Source organism: Phaenicophaeus curvirostris, chromosome 21, assembly GCF_032191515.1.
Source record: "Phaenicophaeus curvirostris isolate KB17595 chromosome 21, BPBGC_Pcur_1.0, whole genome shotgun sequence".
In the NCBI taxonomy this organism is placed as follows: domain Eukaryota; kingdom Metazoa; phylum Chordata; class Aves; order Cuculiformes; family Cuculidae; genus Phaenicophaeus; species Phaenicophaeus curvirostris.
The window spans coordinates 2,622,558-2,638,098 of NC_091412.1; the positions used below are offsets into that span (position 1 = coordinate 2,622,558).

General features: G+C 53.3%; 1 protein-coding gene across 2 annotated transcripts; it reads left to right on the forward strand.

Annotated features, from left to right (window-relative positions):
* The first annotated feature begins 3,864 nt into the window (after positions 1 to 3,864).
* NCF1 (neutrophil cytosolic factor 1) lies at positions 3,865 to 14,148 on the forward strand. 2 transcript variants are annotated; one of them, XM_069873902.1, is made up of 11 exons: positions 3,865 to 4,033; positions 4,400 to 4,480; positions 4,789 to 4,864; positions 6,647 to 6,812; positions 6,943 to 6,998; positions 7,678 to 7,800; positions 8,331 to 8,438; positions 9,305 to 9,422; positions 10,257 to 10,364; positions 12,888 to 13,030; positions 13,853 to 14,148. In XM_069873902.1, exons 1-11 carry the CDS (start codon positions 3,962 to 3,964, stop codon positions 13,933 to 13,935), a joined length of 1,134 nt encoding a protein of 377 aa, XP_069730003.1. In that variant the 5' UTR covers positions 3,865 to 3,961; the 3' UTR covers positions 13,936 to 14,148. The 2 variants fall into 2 exon arrangements, with proteins under 2 accessions (XP_069730003.1, XP_069730002.1); XM_069873901.1 differs by having other exon boundaries at positions 3,866 to 4,033; positions 13,695 to 14,148.
* The last annotated feature ends 1,393 nt before the right edge of the window (positions 14,149 to 15,541 follow it).

Genomic DNA, 15,541 nt, shown 5'->3' on the forward strand with positions numbered 1-15,541 from the left:
GATAACGTCTGTAGAGAAGATAGAGGTTATTGTAAAGGTTTCTCTTTTATTGCCGTGAGGTTGGGGCGACTGCATTATGCACAAATGGTAAACCTTATTCCATGACCAAGAAATAAAGACCTGTCTGGTGGTTTCCACAACTCTCCATGCAGAATACGTTTACATATTTTACAACAAATTGACTTCTAGCAGGAATTCTTTGAGCAGTAGAATGTGCTGTAGCCTGGTTAGTCATGAGAGTGGTAACTAGGTGATCTTTAAGGTCCCTTCCAATCCAAACTATTCTATGATTCCAATAGAGGAAGTTCCAGTCATGCCTTTCAGACAGGAATACAGCTCTGGGTAGGCAAGGTGGTTGTATCTTCAAGGAAAATTTTGAAGCCTTAAATACAATTGGATGTAGCATCTGTTCCTTAGGAGCAAACTGAAATTCAGCAGATGAATTCAGAGCAGGACGTGCTGTCTCATTCCGCAGGCAAGGGAGAGCTGTGGGACGTGTGCTGGCACCTTCACAACTGCTCCATGCAAATCTCGGGTCTCCCACTTAAATACTCAGAGCTCGTGCCGATTCAGTAGGAGCAGGGTTAGTTCCATGCGGAGTCATTTTGCAAACGTTGGTCCTGGCTGTCCCTTCCAGCAATCTGGCTGGGAGCCCATGGTGACTGATGCAGCGCTGCCTTCCTGCCTCAGCAGGCAGCACCTATCTCAGTCTGGGGAATGAGCCCGTGGACTTTACTCACCTGTTTGCTCTTAGCTGTTCGGATATTGTCCCAGTGACGTGTTTCACTGCTGATTACTTTAATAGATGTGCTCTGTTATTATCCCTCCATGAACAGGTTGCTCACAGGGCAACTGTCTGTTCCACAGTTGTTGCTGGAAATGTTGAGAAAGGGGAAATGAGTGAATGCAGCTTTCCCCAGGCTTTCAGCTGGCTCTCAGCTTCCCCTTTTGAAAAAGCAGAAGGCTGGTCCAACCCTTCTTCGCTCTCGGCTGTCTTTGGGAGGCACTCGGCACGGCGAATGCTGCCAATGGAGCTGTTGGTGCTCCCTCAGCACGAGAGGAAAGCATCACAGCGTCAGAACTGAAAGGAAGAGATTCCAGCTACATCTCTAACAGCAGCGTGGACGTCCTGCCGAGGTGCTGTGCACTTTGAATGCGGGAGCTGAAAAATAGTGAAGTGAGAACTGATGCACGGGTTTTACTGGAGTCCTTGTGTGAGGTGGGGAGTTAACGGGGGTGCTCGTTGTGTCCGACTCGTTGCTGGGCTTGCAGTGATGCCGATGGGTGCATCAGGCGCAATACTGAAGTCACTTTTTTGGTCTTGGACATTTGGGTTATATCCAGTACAGAGAAATTAGACTGACAAAATAATTGCACCAATATTTATACCTTTATATTGATTTTATATTAACAGATTATCTATCTCTATATAGAGTCCTAACAGGTAGCAGACGTTTTAAGATGTTGACCGTGTATGAAAATCTCCCTCATTTCCAACCTAGTGCTACTTGAGGTGTCACTCTTCGGGTATCGAGTGGTAATGCCCTGAAAAGCCTTGGCTGTACTAATAAACAAGTAAATAAATAAATTTGCAACAACTTACTGGAGGTCTGAATGTGTTTTGTTCCAGCAGAGTGCTTTGGGGTAAGGAAGCAGCAGACAAGTGTATTCCCCATGTTCACGAACGTTGAAAGCCTGGCACCTAGGGCTGGCTTTTTTCTCTTACACAGGAATTTTGGATCTGAATAGTTCATGATGCCTGTTGTGGAGCCTTGTGTTCCGTGGGCACGGGTTCTGTGGGCACCTGGCTTTCTCGCAGCAGTAGCCACTAGATGTCAGGTGAGGGGCAGCACCTCTTGTGCAGCTGCTGGCCAGGGCTTTCCCCTTGGGATCTGAAGTTTTCTGCTTACAAAACTTGAACCTTTTCTCCTTCCCTACGGTCCATGTCTGTGTCATCTGTTGCAGCAGCTGTTGTAGCCTGAAGGACTCCAAGGCTTCACACATGCTCCAGTTTGCCCCCAGCAGTGCAGGCGAGGCCTCCCTGGGCTCTGAACTGAATTAACTTAAATTTAAACTAAGAAAAGAAAAAAAAATATGTTTTGAACAAAATTAGGGCAATATTCCTTTCTTCAGTTTTTAACTTCTAGGAGATGCTGGTACTGGTTTAGGGTGGAGCACTCACCTCAGAAACAACATTCAGCACTCGATTTTCCATGACCTTGGTTGAAGTCCAGCAGTGTCAGTCCCGTATGTGCTGTTCTCACTCCGAAGTAGGGATGCAATTCTGCAAAGCGCTGCTGCCACCTCGGTCCGGAGGCCAGTGGGAGTTCTCCATCTCAAAAACCAGGTCCTGCAATCAGATGCCAGCCTTGTTTTGTGAAACATCAGCTCGTGAACTCTGTGCACTCCTCTGTTTGTCAGATGCGTCATTACTCCTCTAAGAACTTTCTTCTAAAATTATGTTACCTGACACCTAGTGTGGCTGCGACAGTTGGAGGAAACGCTAAGCCTTGTATCATCCTGGTTGCATCTCACTGTGAAGTAACCCATTGCCAGCAGTGAGCTACACGCTGGATCCGGTTCCTTTCTCATATCACAAGATGAGGAATGAGGAAGCTGGAAGAAACATGTGGATTAAGAGGTTTCCAGTAATGCACTGTCTCTAAAGCAGTTTTAAATTTAGTACAAGCAATTGTAGTTATGAAACTAGCTTTGGTGACAAAGTTTGTGGTGGTTCTGCATAAGCCTGGCTATTAGAGCACAATCGGAGCAGCCCCGGAGCTTTCTGTTTTAACATTACTGGTTGCAGAATTTTGCCTTGCATACAGGGAAACCCCCAGGTTAAAATGAACCAAATTGAAATTGCCGTGTTTCTGATCTCAACACCTGCAAAGCGCCGACCTTGCAGTTGAGGGGAAGGCCGGGGTTAGCATCTGGTTGTTTTAATGCAGCAGAGCAAGAGTTTGTCTTTACAGCTAAAGGGCACCAGGGACAGCCCAGCACTGGCACCCAGTGTAACCGAGGGAGCTCTTCCTGGGGAAAAACGAGAGGCTCCCATTGCATTTTGCCTACAAACAGCACAGGATTGACAAGTGCATCCCTTTGTGCCTTTCTGCTCGGAGCTGAGGGCAGAGGAGGAAGGTGCTGGGGCGCTGTTGTTTTGAGGGTCTTTGCTGGGGACCCTCACGCTGTCCCAATGGGAGGCAGGGGTCCATCTCCAGCCCACCCTGGGCTTGCCCCATGCCTGGGTAAGGCAGCGAGTGAAGCTGTGGCGCTGGGGCTGGCTCAGGTGCTCAGGGGCCGCTCAAAGGAACCTTCTGGTGGCAGATTTTGTTGAAGCTGCAGGTGATGGAAAGAAAATGGTGATGCAAGGGGAGGAGCTGTTGCATGTCCAGCCTGTGGCCACCCTGTCCTGCCTGCATCTTGCTTCTAGCTTCCCCGAGGGCCGTGGGAATGCAATGCAGGACGGTCTCTGAGCCATGAGGTGCTGCCATCCCTGCACTTGAGGGCCAGCCAACTCTGCTCAAGAGGGTAAAGACTCCTCATCCCATTCCCAAGGTGCTTGTCCTGCCTCCAGCCAGTCACTCTCTGCCAAAGGGGTTGCTGCAGCCCCTCGAGCCATCGCAGGGCAGCGTCGGCAGTTGGAGGGGACATTTGGCTATAGGGGCAGCAGCCACCCCTCTCTGTCCTCTGACTTCAGTGGTATCTCCAGGAAATTCCGAGGTCTCCCTGCTGCCTTGGAGCCACTGGGTGGGCTGGGCTGGAGACTCCCCACGGGAAAAAACCGACTCAATAAAAACCACAGTGAATAAACAATTATGGGTGTGATTGCAGCGTGACTTCTGCTTTCTCAGGGGTTTTAATGGGGAAGCAGAGCTGTGCGAAGGCAGAAAGGAGGAGAGGACGCTGAGACACCCGGGGATTCAGGAGCTGGAGCAGGACGCCGCAGCTGGGAGCAGCTATGGAAGATCCTTTCATCCGGCACATCGAGCTGCTGGGCTACGAGAAAAGGTTTTACCCCAGCCAGCACTACGTGAGTACACAATGACCTTCCAACGAGCTGGGTAGTGAGGAGCAGCTGGGGTAAAAAGCCTCAGCTTATTTCTTTAGATAAATGTGACCGAGGAACTAAGAGTATCCTTTTTGGGGGGGAGTCACGGCAGCTGGCATGAGCTGAAGGAAGCCAGAGACCAAAATGTTTGTCTGCATGTTTTCATCCCCTCGCTGTCCCTGCCAAGCTTCCCTAGCTCTCAGCTCACTCACTGGTGTGCTGAGCTGCTGTCATTGGGGTGAGGAAGGGAAGGGAAACATCCATGAAGGTTTCTGGAGGCTTTGGCTCAAGCGGGATGCAGGGTCCAACGGGCCAGCAGAGCTGCAGCACCTCCACTCTGCCCCTCAGGTCTACATGTTCTTGGTGAAGTGGAACGACCTCTCCGAAAAGCTCGTCTACCGCCGGTTCACCGAGATATATGAGTTCCACGTGAGTCATCCCGGGACGGGCACTGACCCCCAGACCAGGACACCACGCTTGGAGTGGAGAAATGTAGAAGGGTGAATCCCAGCTGAAACTGCCCCAAAAGAGGCTCCTGGGCTCTCCTTCTCCCTTTGAAGTGGGGAGCCACCAGCTCTGTGCTCCCCTGGCAGGTTTCTCCTGGTGTTGAGGTGTGCGGTGTAGTCAACGCGTGCCGCAGGCAGCGGGGTGAGCACCAGCACGGGGGCAAGAGGCAGGCAGGGGCATGGAATCCCCCCAGTGCCATCCTCGCAGCCGTGCCTGCTTCTGCTCCACAGAAAGCGCTGAAGGAGATGTTCCCCATTGAATCCGGGGACATCAACATGGAGAAACGGATCATCCCGCACTTGCCAGGTGAGGGGCAGGCGCCGGGGCTCGGGGCTAAAATAGAAATTGCATCTGGTTGGGAAATTCCTTGGCGGAGCGACCTCTGCCCACTGCCTCCCGCGCAGGTGCTCGGGGCGGTTTCTGTTCCTGCCCACTGAGCTTGAAATCAGAACACTAGAAAGGTCTGTCTGAGCAGCAATGGGTTCTCTCAACACTTGCTAGCTCTGCACGTCCCGTCCTTCTTGACCAGAGATGCTTCGTGGAGCATTGGCTGCAACACCTCGCTGGTGCGGACGCTCGCTTTGGGGAGCCTGAGCTGAACCAAACTGAGTGGGTCTGGCCTGAGCTGAGCTGAGCCGAGCTGATGTGAGCTGAGCTGATGTGAGCTTAGCTGAGCTGAGCCGAGTTGAGCTGAGCTGAGCTGAGCTGAGTCGAGCTGAGCGGAGCCAAGCTGAGCTGAGCACTCCTTGGGTGACGGCACCACTTGGATTGTTTTTTAACTGCTCTTCTGACAACACAGATATTTTGTAAGACGAAGCAATGCAATATGTCTTCAATGACAGAGAGTGAATTCCTGATCCAAAGAGCAGACAGTTTGTCCCTAAGCACGGTGCAGGCCAGCAAAATTCCCCCTTTTATTTAATTTCCTGCTTTAAAGGAGACAGGAAGGGGCAGGTGAAAGAGCTGCAGGTTGTGGTCGAAACCTCTCGAGGAGGAATAAACCTGCACCACACAGCGGAACGGGGGCCATGTCAAGGGGTCCTCACGGGGCTGAGCTGTGGTGGGACCTTTCCGATGAGCTCTTGCTGCTGTGCCAGGGCAATTCTGAGCGTCCTCATCCTGTCTGGGGAATTGAAAGCACTGGGGACCAGACAGGCATCAGTCTGCTGGGAGGGATGCTACTGGCTGCACACACACCCTGACATGGGGTTCGATGCTGCTATACAAGGACATGGAGTGATAGGACGAGGAGGAATGGCTGTAAATTGTAAGGGGGAAGATTTAGATTAAACATTAGGAAGAAATTCTTCACTGTGAGGGTGATGAGGCCCTGGAACATGTTGCCCAGGGAAGCTGTGGCTGCCCCATCCCTGGAGGTGTTCAAGGCCAGGTTGGAGCCCCTGGTCCAGTGGGAGGTGTCCCCAGGGTGGGACTGGATGGGCTTTGAGGTCCCTTCCAACCAAACCATTCTATGATTCTGTGATTCTATGATTCTATGACTGCTGTGGCATTTTTGAGCCCTGGGGTGAGGACCGGCTGCTGCAGGACCTGCGCCGTAGCCCCTGGGATGGAGGGATGGACATGCCTCCCCAGGCACAGCCCCTGCGTTCCTCCTTGTCCCCGAGCGCAGTCGCTGTGTTTGTGGCCCAGCAGCTGGATGTAGCCTGAGCATGGATGTGGGAGTTATCCTAGAACTGAAACAGCATCGAACAAGGTCATTTCCAGGCTTGCTTAAGCTCTGCAAGGATCCGCAGGCGGCAGAGGTGCCCACGGCACCCAGGGTGGGTGCTGGACCACGCTCACCTCCCTGCTGCACTGCTAAATGAGGAACCCGCGGCTGCAGGGCTGCTGCGAAACAGCTGTGGCTCTGTGGTCAGCTTCTCCCCAGCTTTTTTGGCACCACGCATGAACCCCACGTGCTCGCCACGACCAGGGTCGGAGCAGTGACAGAGAGCTTTGCCTTAGGGGCCCCATGCAGAACGCTGGGGCCAAACCCACTCGTTTGGGTAAAATTATTGATTCAGAGCAGCCTGCTTGGGAAATGCCTAAAACCAGGGCACCCTGTCTGCTTTTTCCCCTCTCCCCCAGCCCCAAAGTGGTTCGATGGGCAGCGCTCAACCCAGAACAGGCAGGGCACGCTGGCTGAGTACTGCTATGCGCTGGTCAACCTGCCCCACAAGATCTCCCGGTGCCTGCACGTGGTCAACTTCTTCAAGGTCCGACCCGATGACATGAACCCCGTCACGGACAGCCAGTGAGTTCATCTGCCCTCTGGGTTGGGGGGAATTCTGCGTCCCCAGCCCTGGGCGCTGGCAGCAGCTCGTGGAGAGGGCCAGTGGTGAGGGGTGGTGGGCATTGAGCTGCCTTTGCTCTGACCCATTTAGGATCAAGAAGCCTGAGGTCTTCCTCCTGCCAAAGGATGCCAAGAAAACCTCCTCTGGTAAGAGGCCTCAGAGGGATGCAAGCAGCTGCCTCAGTAGCAGCAAATCCTGATAGGGAGAGAGGCAGCCTGACCGAGAGCACAGTCTGTGACAGAGCTGCAGCTGGGAGAGCACTTTGGTGAAGGATTTAGAGGGAAAGCTGTGTGAGGAGCAGCTGAAGTCCCTGGGGTCTGTACATCCTGGAGAAGAGGAGACTGAGGGGGCACCCCATCTCAGGAGACAGCTTCCTCACACGGGGAGGAGGAGGAGCAGGCGCTGAGCTCTTCTCTCTGGGGACCAAGGAGAGGAGCCGAGGGAATGGCAGGGAGCTGTGCCAGGGGAGGGTGAGGTTGGACGTGAGGAGAAGGTTCTTCCCCCAGAGGGTGGTGGAGCACGGGAACAGCTCCCAGGGAAGCAGTCACGGTGCCAAGGCTGATGCTTCCAGAAGCGTTTGTCCAACACCCTCACCCTACGGTGTGAATGTTGGGGTTGTCCTGTGCAGGGGCAAGAGCTGGACTCAATGGTCCTTGTGGGTCCTTTCCCAGGACATTCTATAATTCTGTGATCCAGCTGGTTTGGCACCAGGAGAGGCTGGGAGGGCAATTTGGGCTGTACTGGGACTGCTTTTGGCCTGTCTGAAATAGGGTATTTGTGTGCTGGGGGCCAGGAGAGGGAAGATTTTTCATTTCTCCCCTGCAGACATCACCGGCCCCATTGTCCTGCAAACATACCGAGCCATCGCTGACTATGAGAAGAGCTCCACATCCGAGATGGCTCTGCAAGCTGGGGACATGGTGGATGTTGTGGAGAAGAACGAGAATGGTATTTGTCCATCCCTCCGCATAGCCCTGAGGGCCAGCCCCCTCCTGACCACCATGTCAGCATGGGGGCTGCTCTTGCATCTTGCATCCCAACACAGTGTGTGAGTTATTTACACTGGTGCGTGGAGTAAAAGATAGGTGGCTGTATCAGGGTCTCTTGATGGAGTGGAGAGGCTCAGAGCAAATGCAACCAACAGCATTGAACCCCTCTGCACCTCCCACCCCTTGGAACGTGTTTCACATTCACATGGAGCCACATGACAGTTGGGTTTGGCCAGGGAAGCTGTGGGGTAATCCTAGAAAACCCTACAATGTCCTTGCATGCCTCAGCCTGTCAGGTTTCCTGCTCATGAGGAAACAGGATGATCTGGCCAAGCTCCCTGGTTGCGCCATGTAAACAGAGATCGGCCCCAGCACTGTCCCTTCTGTCCAGGCCACATGGACGTCTACGCCTGCCCCAGATGGGAATGGACTTCATGCTGGTGCCCCCACAGCACCCTCTGCTCCTGCCCACAGCTGCTTTTGTTGCAGGTTGGTGGTTTTGCCAGCTGAGGAATAAACGGGGCTGGGTGCCAGCTGCCTATCTGGAGCCATTGGATGGTCCCGATGAGTCTGAAGAGCAGGAGCCCAATTATGCAGGTAAAATGTTGGGGCAACAAGGGTGTGGACCAGAGCACAGGTTCATTGCAAGGCCCCCGTTGGGGTCCACGCTGCAGTGGAACTGCTGGGCACAGAGGGTGTGCTGCAGAAGCTGCCAAATGGGATAAATCTTGGTTCAGTGCCTTCCTCTCAAACTTGGGAGCTTCCCATGAGCTGAAACTCAGCACTAGGTGCTTGGTTTGGCTGATCACAGATGCACATCTTCATCCAGCGGCTCTCCCGAGCTAGCTGGGTGCATGCTGAGTGGCTGTTTAGAGGAGCACGGTGTGGTATCTGAACCAAGGTGCAGCTTTCCCTAGCTCTTGGCTTCTAGCTGCGTGCACGCCGAGCGGCTGGGCTGGCAGAGGAGCACAGAGCAGCAGTCAAACCAAGGCACAGGCTTTCCCTAGCCCCTGATTTCTGTGCTGTCCTTATCCACTCTCCGCATCGCCCCACAAGGACAGTGGGGTGTTATTGTGCAGCAGGATTCTGCAGACTCATGTTGATTGCTCTCTGGGCTTCATCTTCGTGGCTTTCAAAACACTGCAACAGACACTATTGGCACGCTTCCTTCTTGCTCATTTAACTACCCGAGGATAAACATCCTCCTCAGCAGAGCGAAGTGTGCTTACACTGCTTGCCTTCACCAGCTTTCTCCTGGAGAGGTGCTGGAGGGGCTGGGATCAGCCACAGGTGCTGATGAGACTGGGAAAAGTCTGAATCCAAACTTGGGGATCTGAAGCACCCTGGGCCTCCCCTAAAACATGGGATAGATGCTCTGGTGCCTCCTCTCCTCAGCAGCTGGAGAGGCTGAGCCCCACCCCTGGGGTGGTAGCGCACAACCCACTGTCTGATTTTGTGTACAGGTGAGCAGTACATTGTTCAGAAAAGCTACACAGCTGTGGAGGAGGATGAGCTGTCCCTCAAGGAGGGTGATATCATTGAAGTCATCCACAAGCTCCTCGATGGCTGGTGGGTTATCAGGTGAGAGATGGAAAGAACAAATGAAGCAAGAGAGATTCGGGCAGAGGGAAGGGATGAACCAGCAGTTCAAAGCACTGGGGCTGCGAAAGCCATGGACTGTCTGGTTGCTTTTGTAGCTGTTTCTAGTAGCCCGTGGCTTTCCCAAATGCTAAATGTCACACCTGATTCTTCCTCTGATAGCGCCTGCAGAAATAAGGAAGAAGGAGGCAGATGGAAAAGAACCTTATCTGTTATTTTGCCCCTAAGTATTCTGGAACATTTTGCATTGTAAAACCTTAGCCTTCATCCTAGCCCTGCCCTGCCCTGCAATCTGGGCTTCCCCAAGGGGAATCCCAGCTGCATTTGTGCTCTGGAGAGCCACGGATTGCACATTCGCAGTAGGACACGGCGTGGCTGCAAACCCCAGGGATCCTCCTACCCCAGTCTGTGCCCAGTCAAGTGGCACTGGGAGGATCTCCTGGTGTTTGCAGGTGAGCTGGGCTGGGGGGCAGATGAGGACCAGGGAGGGTTTCTTGAGCACACAGCAGCAGGGAGCCCTGAGCAATCCTGCAGGAGCCCGGCTAAACCCTCAAGGGAAATAATATGAGCTGGGGAGACCCTGAAAGTTCTGAGCACTTGCTCTGTCCAATACCTACTTGCTTTTGGGACTCAAGCCACACTTTCAGGGAGATCCACAGGCAAATGAGGTGGGGGATAGTTCAAGCCCCCATCCTTGAAAGCATCATGAAAAGAAATAGCCTGCCCCGCTCCAGCAATCCTACCAGGGACAGGGAGGAGGAGGCAGTGGTCGCAGAGCCAGAACTGCAAGCAATTTTGCTTTGTGTTGCACTGCAGGAAGGATGAAGCCACGGGCTATTACCCCTCCATGTACCTGCAGAAAGCTGGGGAGGCGAACACCTTCGTGAAGAGTGAGCTGAGGAACCGGAGCGCTCCTCCGCGGAGGTAGGAGAAGCCCTGGGCAGTCGGAAGAAGACTAAAGCTTTTCTTCAAGGGGGGTGAAATGAAACCAGACAGTGGTTTGTGGTGTCCCTTGCTCCTCCTGGCAATGAGGAACTGCCCAGGAGAGATGTGAGTTGGGCAAAGACACACCAGGGCTGCTGCAAAAATAGCTCTGTGCTCCCTGACTTCCACAGGTGGAGAAGGACCCCAGCATTTCTGATCCTTGCTCCAGCAGGTCGTCCAGCTTTCCCCTTGTCCTCCTACAAAGTTTTCTTTTCTGGGCTAATCCCGTTTAATTTTCAAATTGGCCTTTTTTTTTTTTTAATATATTTCCTAAATGCATCCTCTAAATCTGTGAGAAGCGAGGAGAGATTTGCCTAATCAGAGCTGCCAAATGGCCTAATCTGATGGGAGGATTTGAGCTAATGGAAGGGATTTTATTTTGATTAAAAAGATAAAAAGCATTAATAACTCATTAATTCCAATGCAAAGAAAACTGCAGGGAAGGGCAGAGCTTGCCACTAGTTTTTCTTCCCACCAGAAAACACAGCAGCCTCGCTATAAAATCTCTCAAAACCCAGCTCTGCTGGAGCATGGATTAAGTGTGAGACTGTAAACCAGCCCAGATCCACCTATTTGAGCTCGGTGATGCTTATTCACACCCTTGGGGAAGTGAGCAGGCCTGTTTCAAGGACAGTTACTTGCTCTCCATGCCAAATGCTGTCCCTGTGGTGCTGGTGATCACAGCCAGGCTGAGCCATCCACAAAGGTGGTGACCTGCTGATATCACAGAATCACAGAATCGTTTGGGTTGGAAGGGACCTTAAGGATCATCCAGTTCCAATCTCCCTGCAATGGGCAGAGACACCTCCCACTGGATCAGGCTGCCTAAGGTCCCATCTAATGTGTTCTTGAACACCTCCAGGGACGGGGCAGCCACAGCTTCCCTGGGCAACCTGTTCCAGGGCCTCCCACTCTCATGGTGAAGAGGCTAAATCTGCCCTTCTCCAGCTTATAACCATTCCCTCTAGTCCTGTCACTCCAAACCTTTGTGAATAGTCCCTCTGCAGCTTTCTTGAAGCCTCTTCAGGTACTGGAAGGTCACTATAAGATCGCCTTGGAGCCTTCTCTTCTCCAGGCTGAACAAGTCCAGCTCGCTCAGCCTGTTCTTGTATTGGAGGTGCTCCAGCCCTCTGATCATCTTTGTAGCCTCCTCTGGACCTGTTCCAACAGTTCCATGTCCTTCTTATGTTGAGGATTCCAGAACTGGACACAATACTCTAGATGAGGTCTCACAAGAGAGGAACAGAGGGGCAGAATCCCCTCCCTCGACCTGCTGGCCACGCTGCTTTTGGTGCAGCCCAGGACACGGTTTGTCTTCTGGGCTGCAAAAGCACATCACCGGCTCATATTGAGCTTCTCATCCACCAGCACCCCAAGTCTTTCTCCACAGGGCAGCTCTCAATCACATCATCCCCCATCCTGTGTTGAAATCGGGGATTGCAGATATGGGCAAGAGCCTTGCTGTGAAATGGGGTGTGCGCTCAAACTAGGGAGGGGCGGAAGGCAGACAGGCACGTTGGCCTGAGCAGAACAAGAGGAGGATGCAAGGGTACATCAGAAGCCACTTCTCTCACGCCCTGGCAGCAAAGGCAAAGTGGTGGCATCTGCCTGCCTGGGGACAGTCCCAAATGCTGGGGCTTCCCCTGCAGCACTGTGCCATCCCACAGCTCCAGCTGCTCAGCCTTTCACTTCTCTCAGTAGTTTCTCTGCTGTGGGTTCAACGCCACTCATCCAGGTGCATGCTGACATGTACCCCTGGCCCAGGAACTGATCCTTGGGTTCTGGAGAGCCATGCCAAGCCCCACATTGAGGATGCTGCTGTATGTCCATTCATCCAAGAGCTACAGATCACTTCTAGGGCTTTCTTGGCCTCTGTTGGACAAACCTCACACCTGTTTTGTCCTTCCAGCCTTACACCCCATCTACCTCACCATGCCCATCATCACTTCCCAGGCTTATGCTCAGGCTTCACCCCTTGGTATTTGCTTCCACAGCAAGGTTCCAGCCATTTGACAGGACGAGAGGGAATGGCCTCAAGCTCCGCCAAGGGAGGTTCAGGCTGGACATCAGGAAAAAATATTTCATGGAAAGGGTCATTGGGCACTGGCAGAGGCTGCCCAGGGAGGTGGTGGAGTCACCTTGCCTGAAGGGGTTTAGAAGATGGGTGGGTGAGGTGCTGAGGGACATGGTTTAGTGTTTGATAGGAATGGTTGGACTCAATGACCCAGTGGGTCCTTTCCAACCTGGTGATTCTATGATTCTATGATTTCCTAACGTGCTGTACATCATGTCTCACCTGGGGTTGCCCTCGAGGGCTGGCATCCACAGGGGAAAACCACAGGGTAGGCACTGGGGTTTGGGTGAGGCAGAGGAGGAAGCGGAGAGGGGAAATACTCGACAAGAAAGGGTGTGATGAGAGCTGCAGCATGGAAACTGAAAGCTTTATTTTCTGACTCACTGCAGATCCACCATCCGAAATGCAAAGAGCATCCACAAGCAGAGCCGGAAACACATCAGCCAGGAGACCTACAGGAGGAACAGCAGGAAGTACATCCAGAGCCGGAGGAACACGAAGGACAATTTACAGAACAAGGCCAATGTCATCAGTGAGTCTCAGCAGGGCCTTTATCCTGGATGTGGGCTAGAGACCTGTAGGCACAGCCTGTGCCCTCCAGCGCTGGTTGCTGGAGTAGAACAGCACATGGAGATCACACCTAGCCCATCCGCCCTTCTCCTGTACAGGAGGCACATGCAGGCAGATGTTTCTTTTCAATGAGGTTTCTTACCTCTGCTTATAGGTTCAACAGGGAAGGAGCAGAATATGGCCCTGGTAGGAGGCCAGCCCACATTTAGGACCTGTGCTTTCCTCTGTGCAGCTCACCTCACCTTTGCTGCTGTCATTGTTATCATTATCTCATACGATAGCTGTCAGCAAAGCTCCTAGAGGGAGGTGGTGCATGAAGAAGGAGGCTGCAGATAGGGCAGATAGTTTGGATCCGGTAATCCCCTTGTAGGTTCCATGACCTTTCCGAGACAGAGGAGCTCCTCATGCAGATCTAGAGCTGGGCTTCCACCTAGGCAGAGCTCCCAGATGGGCACTCGTGGGCTCATCCCACCACCCTGACCCCCAGGTAGACCATCACACGTGGCCAAGACAGGAGAAGAGGCAGGAGCTTTGGTGGCCATTACATAGGAAGCTTTTGAACATTCACATGAAGGTGTTGGGTGGTGGAGAGCTCAGATCTACCTGTACATCTGCTTTACCCGCAGTTGAGAAAAATGAGCATGAAGAGGACAAGCCCAAGGCTCAACCTGCTGTTCCTCCCCGTCCCAGCAAAGATCTCATCCTGAACCGCTGTACCGAGAGCACCCGGAGGAAGATCCAATGAGCTCTCAGCACCAACCCGCTAATGCTTTATCTCCACCAGCTCCTGTGCAACCAGGATTCAAGCAGAGGATCGAGGTGGCTCTGGCAGCCACCACAGATCCCGGGCAGCTACCAGACGGATAGGTGCAGCCCAGCACCAATCTTCATCCACTGGCATGGAGAGTCCAAGATGTCTTAATGACTCCATGAGAAGGGACTGAGCACCACTAGCTCCTGGGGGGCTGAGGCCTCTGCAGCCACTGGAGACCCCTCACCACCGGACCCCCTTTTGTCCTCTATTTGTATTTGGAATGAGTTTGTGAGTTTTGCTAATAAAAGAGACACTTTACAGACATATTTCAATGTCTGCCTGGACGCCTGGTCACTGTGGACATGGGGGAGCAGCCTTGGGGTTAGGAAAGACGTTTCTCCTTGGTGCATCCGGTGGGGGATTGGGCAAGGGTGTCTTGCAAAAGATGTTGTCAAGGAAGGAATTTGGGGGGGGGGTGGTGTGGGGCTGGATGATGGCTGCTTCCTCCCAGAAGGCAGCTGCTTTGCTCCTTCTCATGGAAAGTGAGGACTGGGATGTGGGGGTGTGGTGTCTACAGCATGGGAAGGTGGACACCCCAAGTGGCAGCAGGGCGTGAGGGACAAGTGGCTTCCCAGGGATGTGGGTGCTGGTCCCTCTGGCCACCTCATAGAGAATACTAAGACCCCTCTTGGATCCCCAGGACCCTTTTAGAGACCCCCTGGGCCCCTCTGGAACCCTCTAGAGGCTCCTGGGACCCTCTAAGGCCTTCTAAGACCCCTCCTAGACACCCAGAACCCCTCTGGAGCCCATTGGGACCCCTTTAGGGTATTCTACGATTCCTCTTGGATCCCCTGGACCTCTTTAGAGACCTCCAGGATGCCTCTAGGACCCTCTACAGCCCCCTGGGCACCTTTTATGGCCTTCTAGGACCCTTCTACAACCCCCTGGAACCATCTGGAGGCCCCTGGGACACATTTAGGGCCTTCTAGGACACTTCTAGGACTGCGCAGAACATTCTAGAGCCCCCTAGGACCCCTTTAGGGTCTCGTTGGACTCTTCTAGAACCCTGAGGAACCCTCTGGATCCCCCCTGGGACCACTTTATGGCCTTCTAGGACCCTCCTAGGACCCCTTTAGGACCTTCTAAGACCCTTCTAGTACCCCCAGGAACCCTCTAGGGACCCCTGGGACCACTTCAGGTCCTTCTAAGACCATTCTAGGAGCCTGAGGAACCATCTAGAGGCTACTGCAACCCCATTAGGGCCTTCTAAGACCCTACTAGTACCCCCAGGAACTCTCTAGAGCCCCCTGGGACCTCTGAAGGTCTTTCTTGAACCCTTCTAGGACACCCAGGAATCCTCTAGAGCCCCCCTGGGACCCCTTTAGGGCCTTCTACAAGCCTTCTGGATCCCCAGGAACCATCTAGAGCTCCCTGGGACCCCTTTAGGTCCTTCTAAGACCCTTCTAGGACCCCAAAGAAGCCTCTAGAGTCCCCTGGGACCCCTTTAGGGCCTTCTAGGACCCCAAGGAACCATCTAGAGCCCCCTGGGAGCCCTTTAGGGCCTTCTACAAGCCTTCTGGATCCCCGGGAACCATCTAGAGCTCCCTGGGACCCCTTTAGGTCCTTCTAAGACCCTTCTAGGACCCCAAAGAAGCCTCTAGAGTCCCCTGGGACCCCCTTAGGGCCTTCTACAAGCCTTCTAGATCCCCAGGAACCATC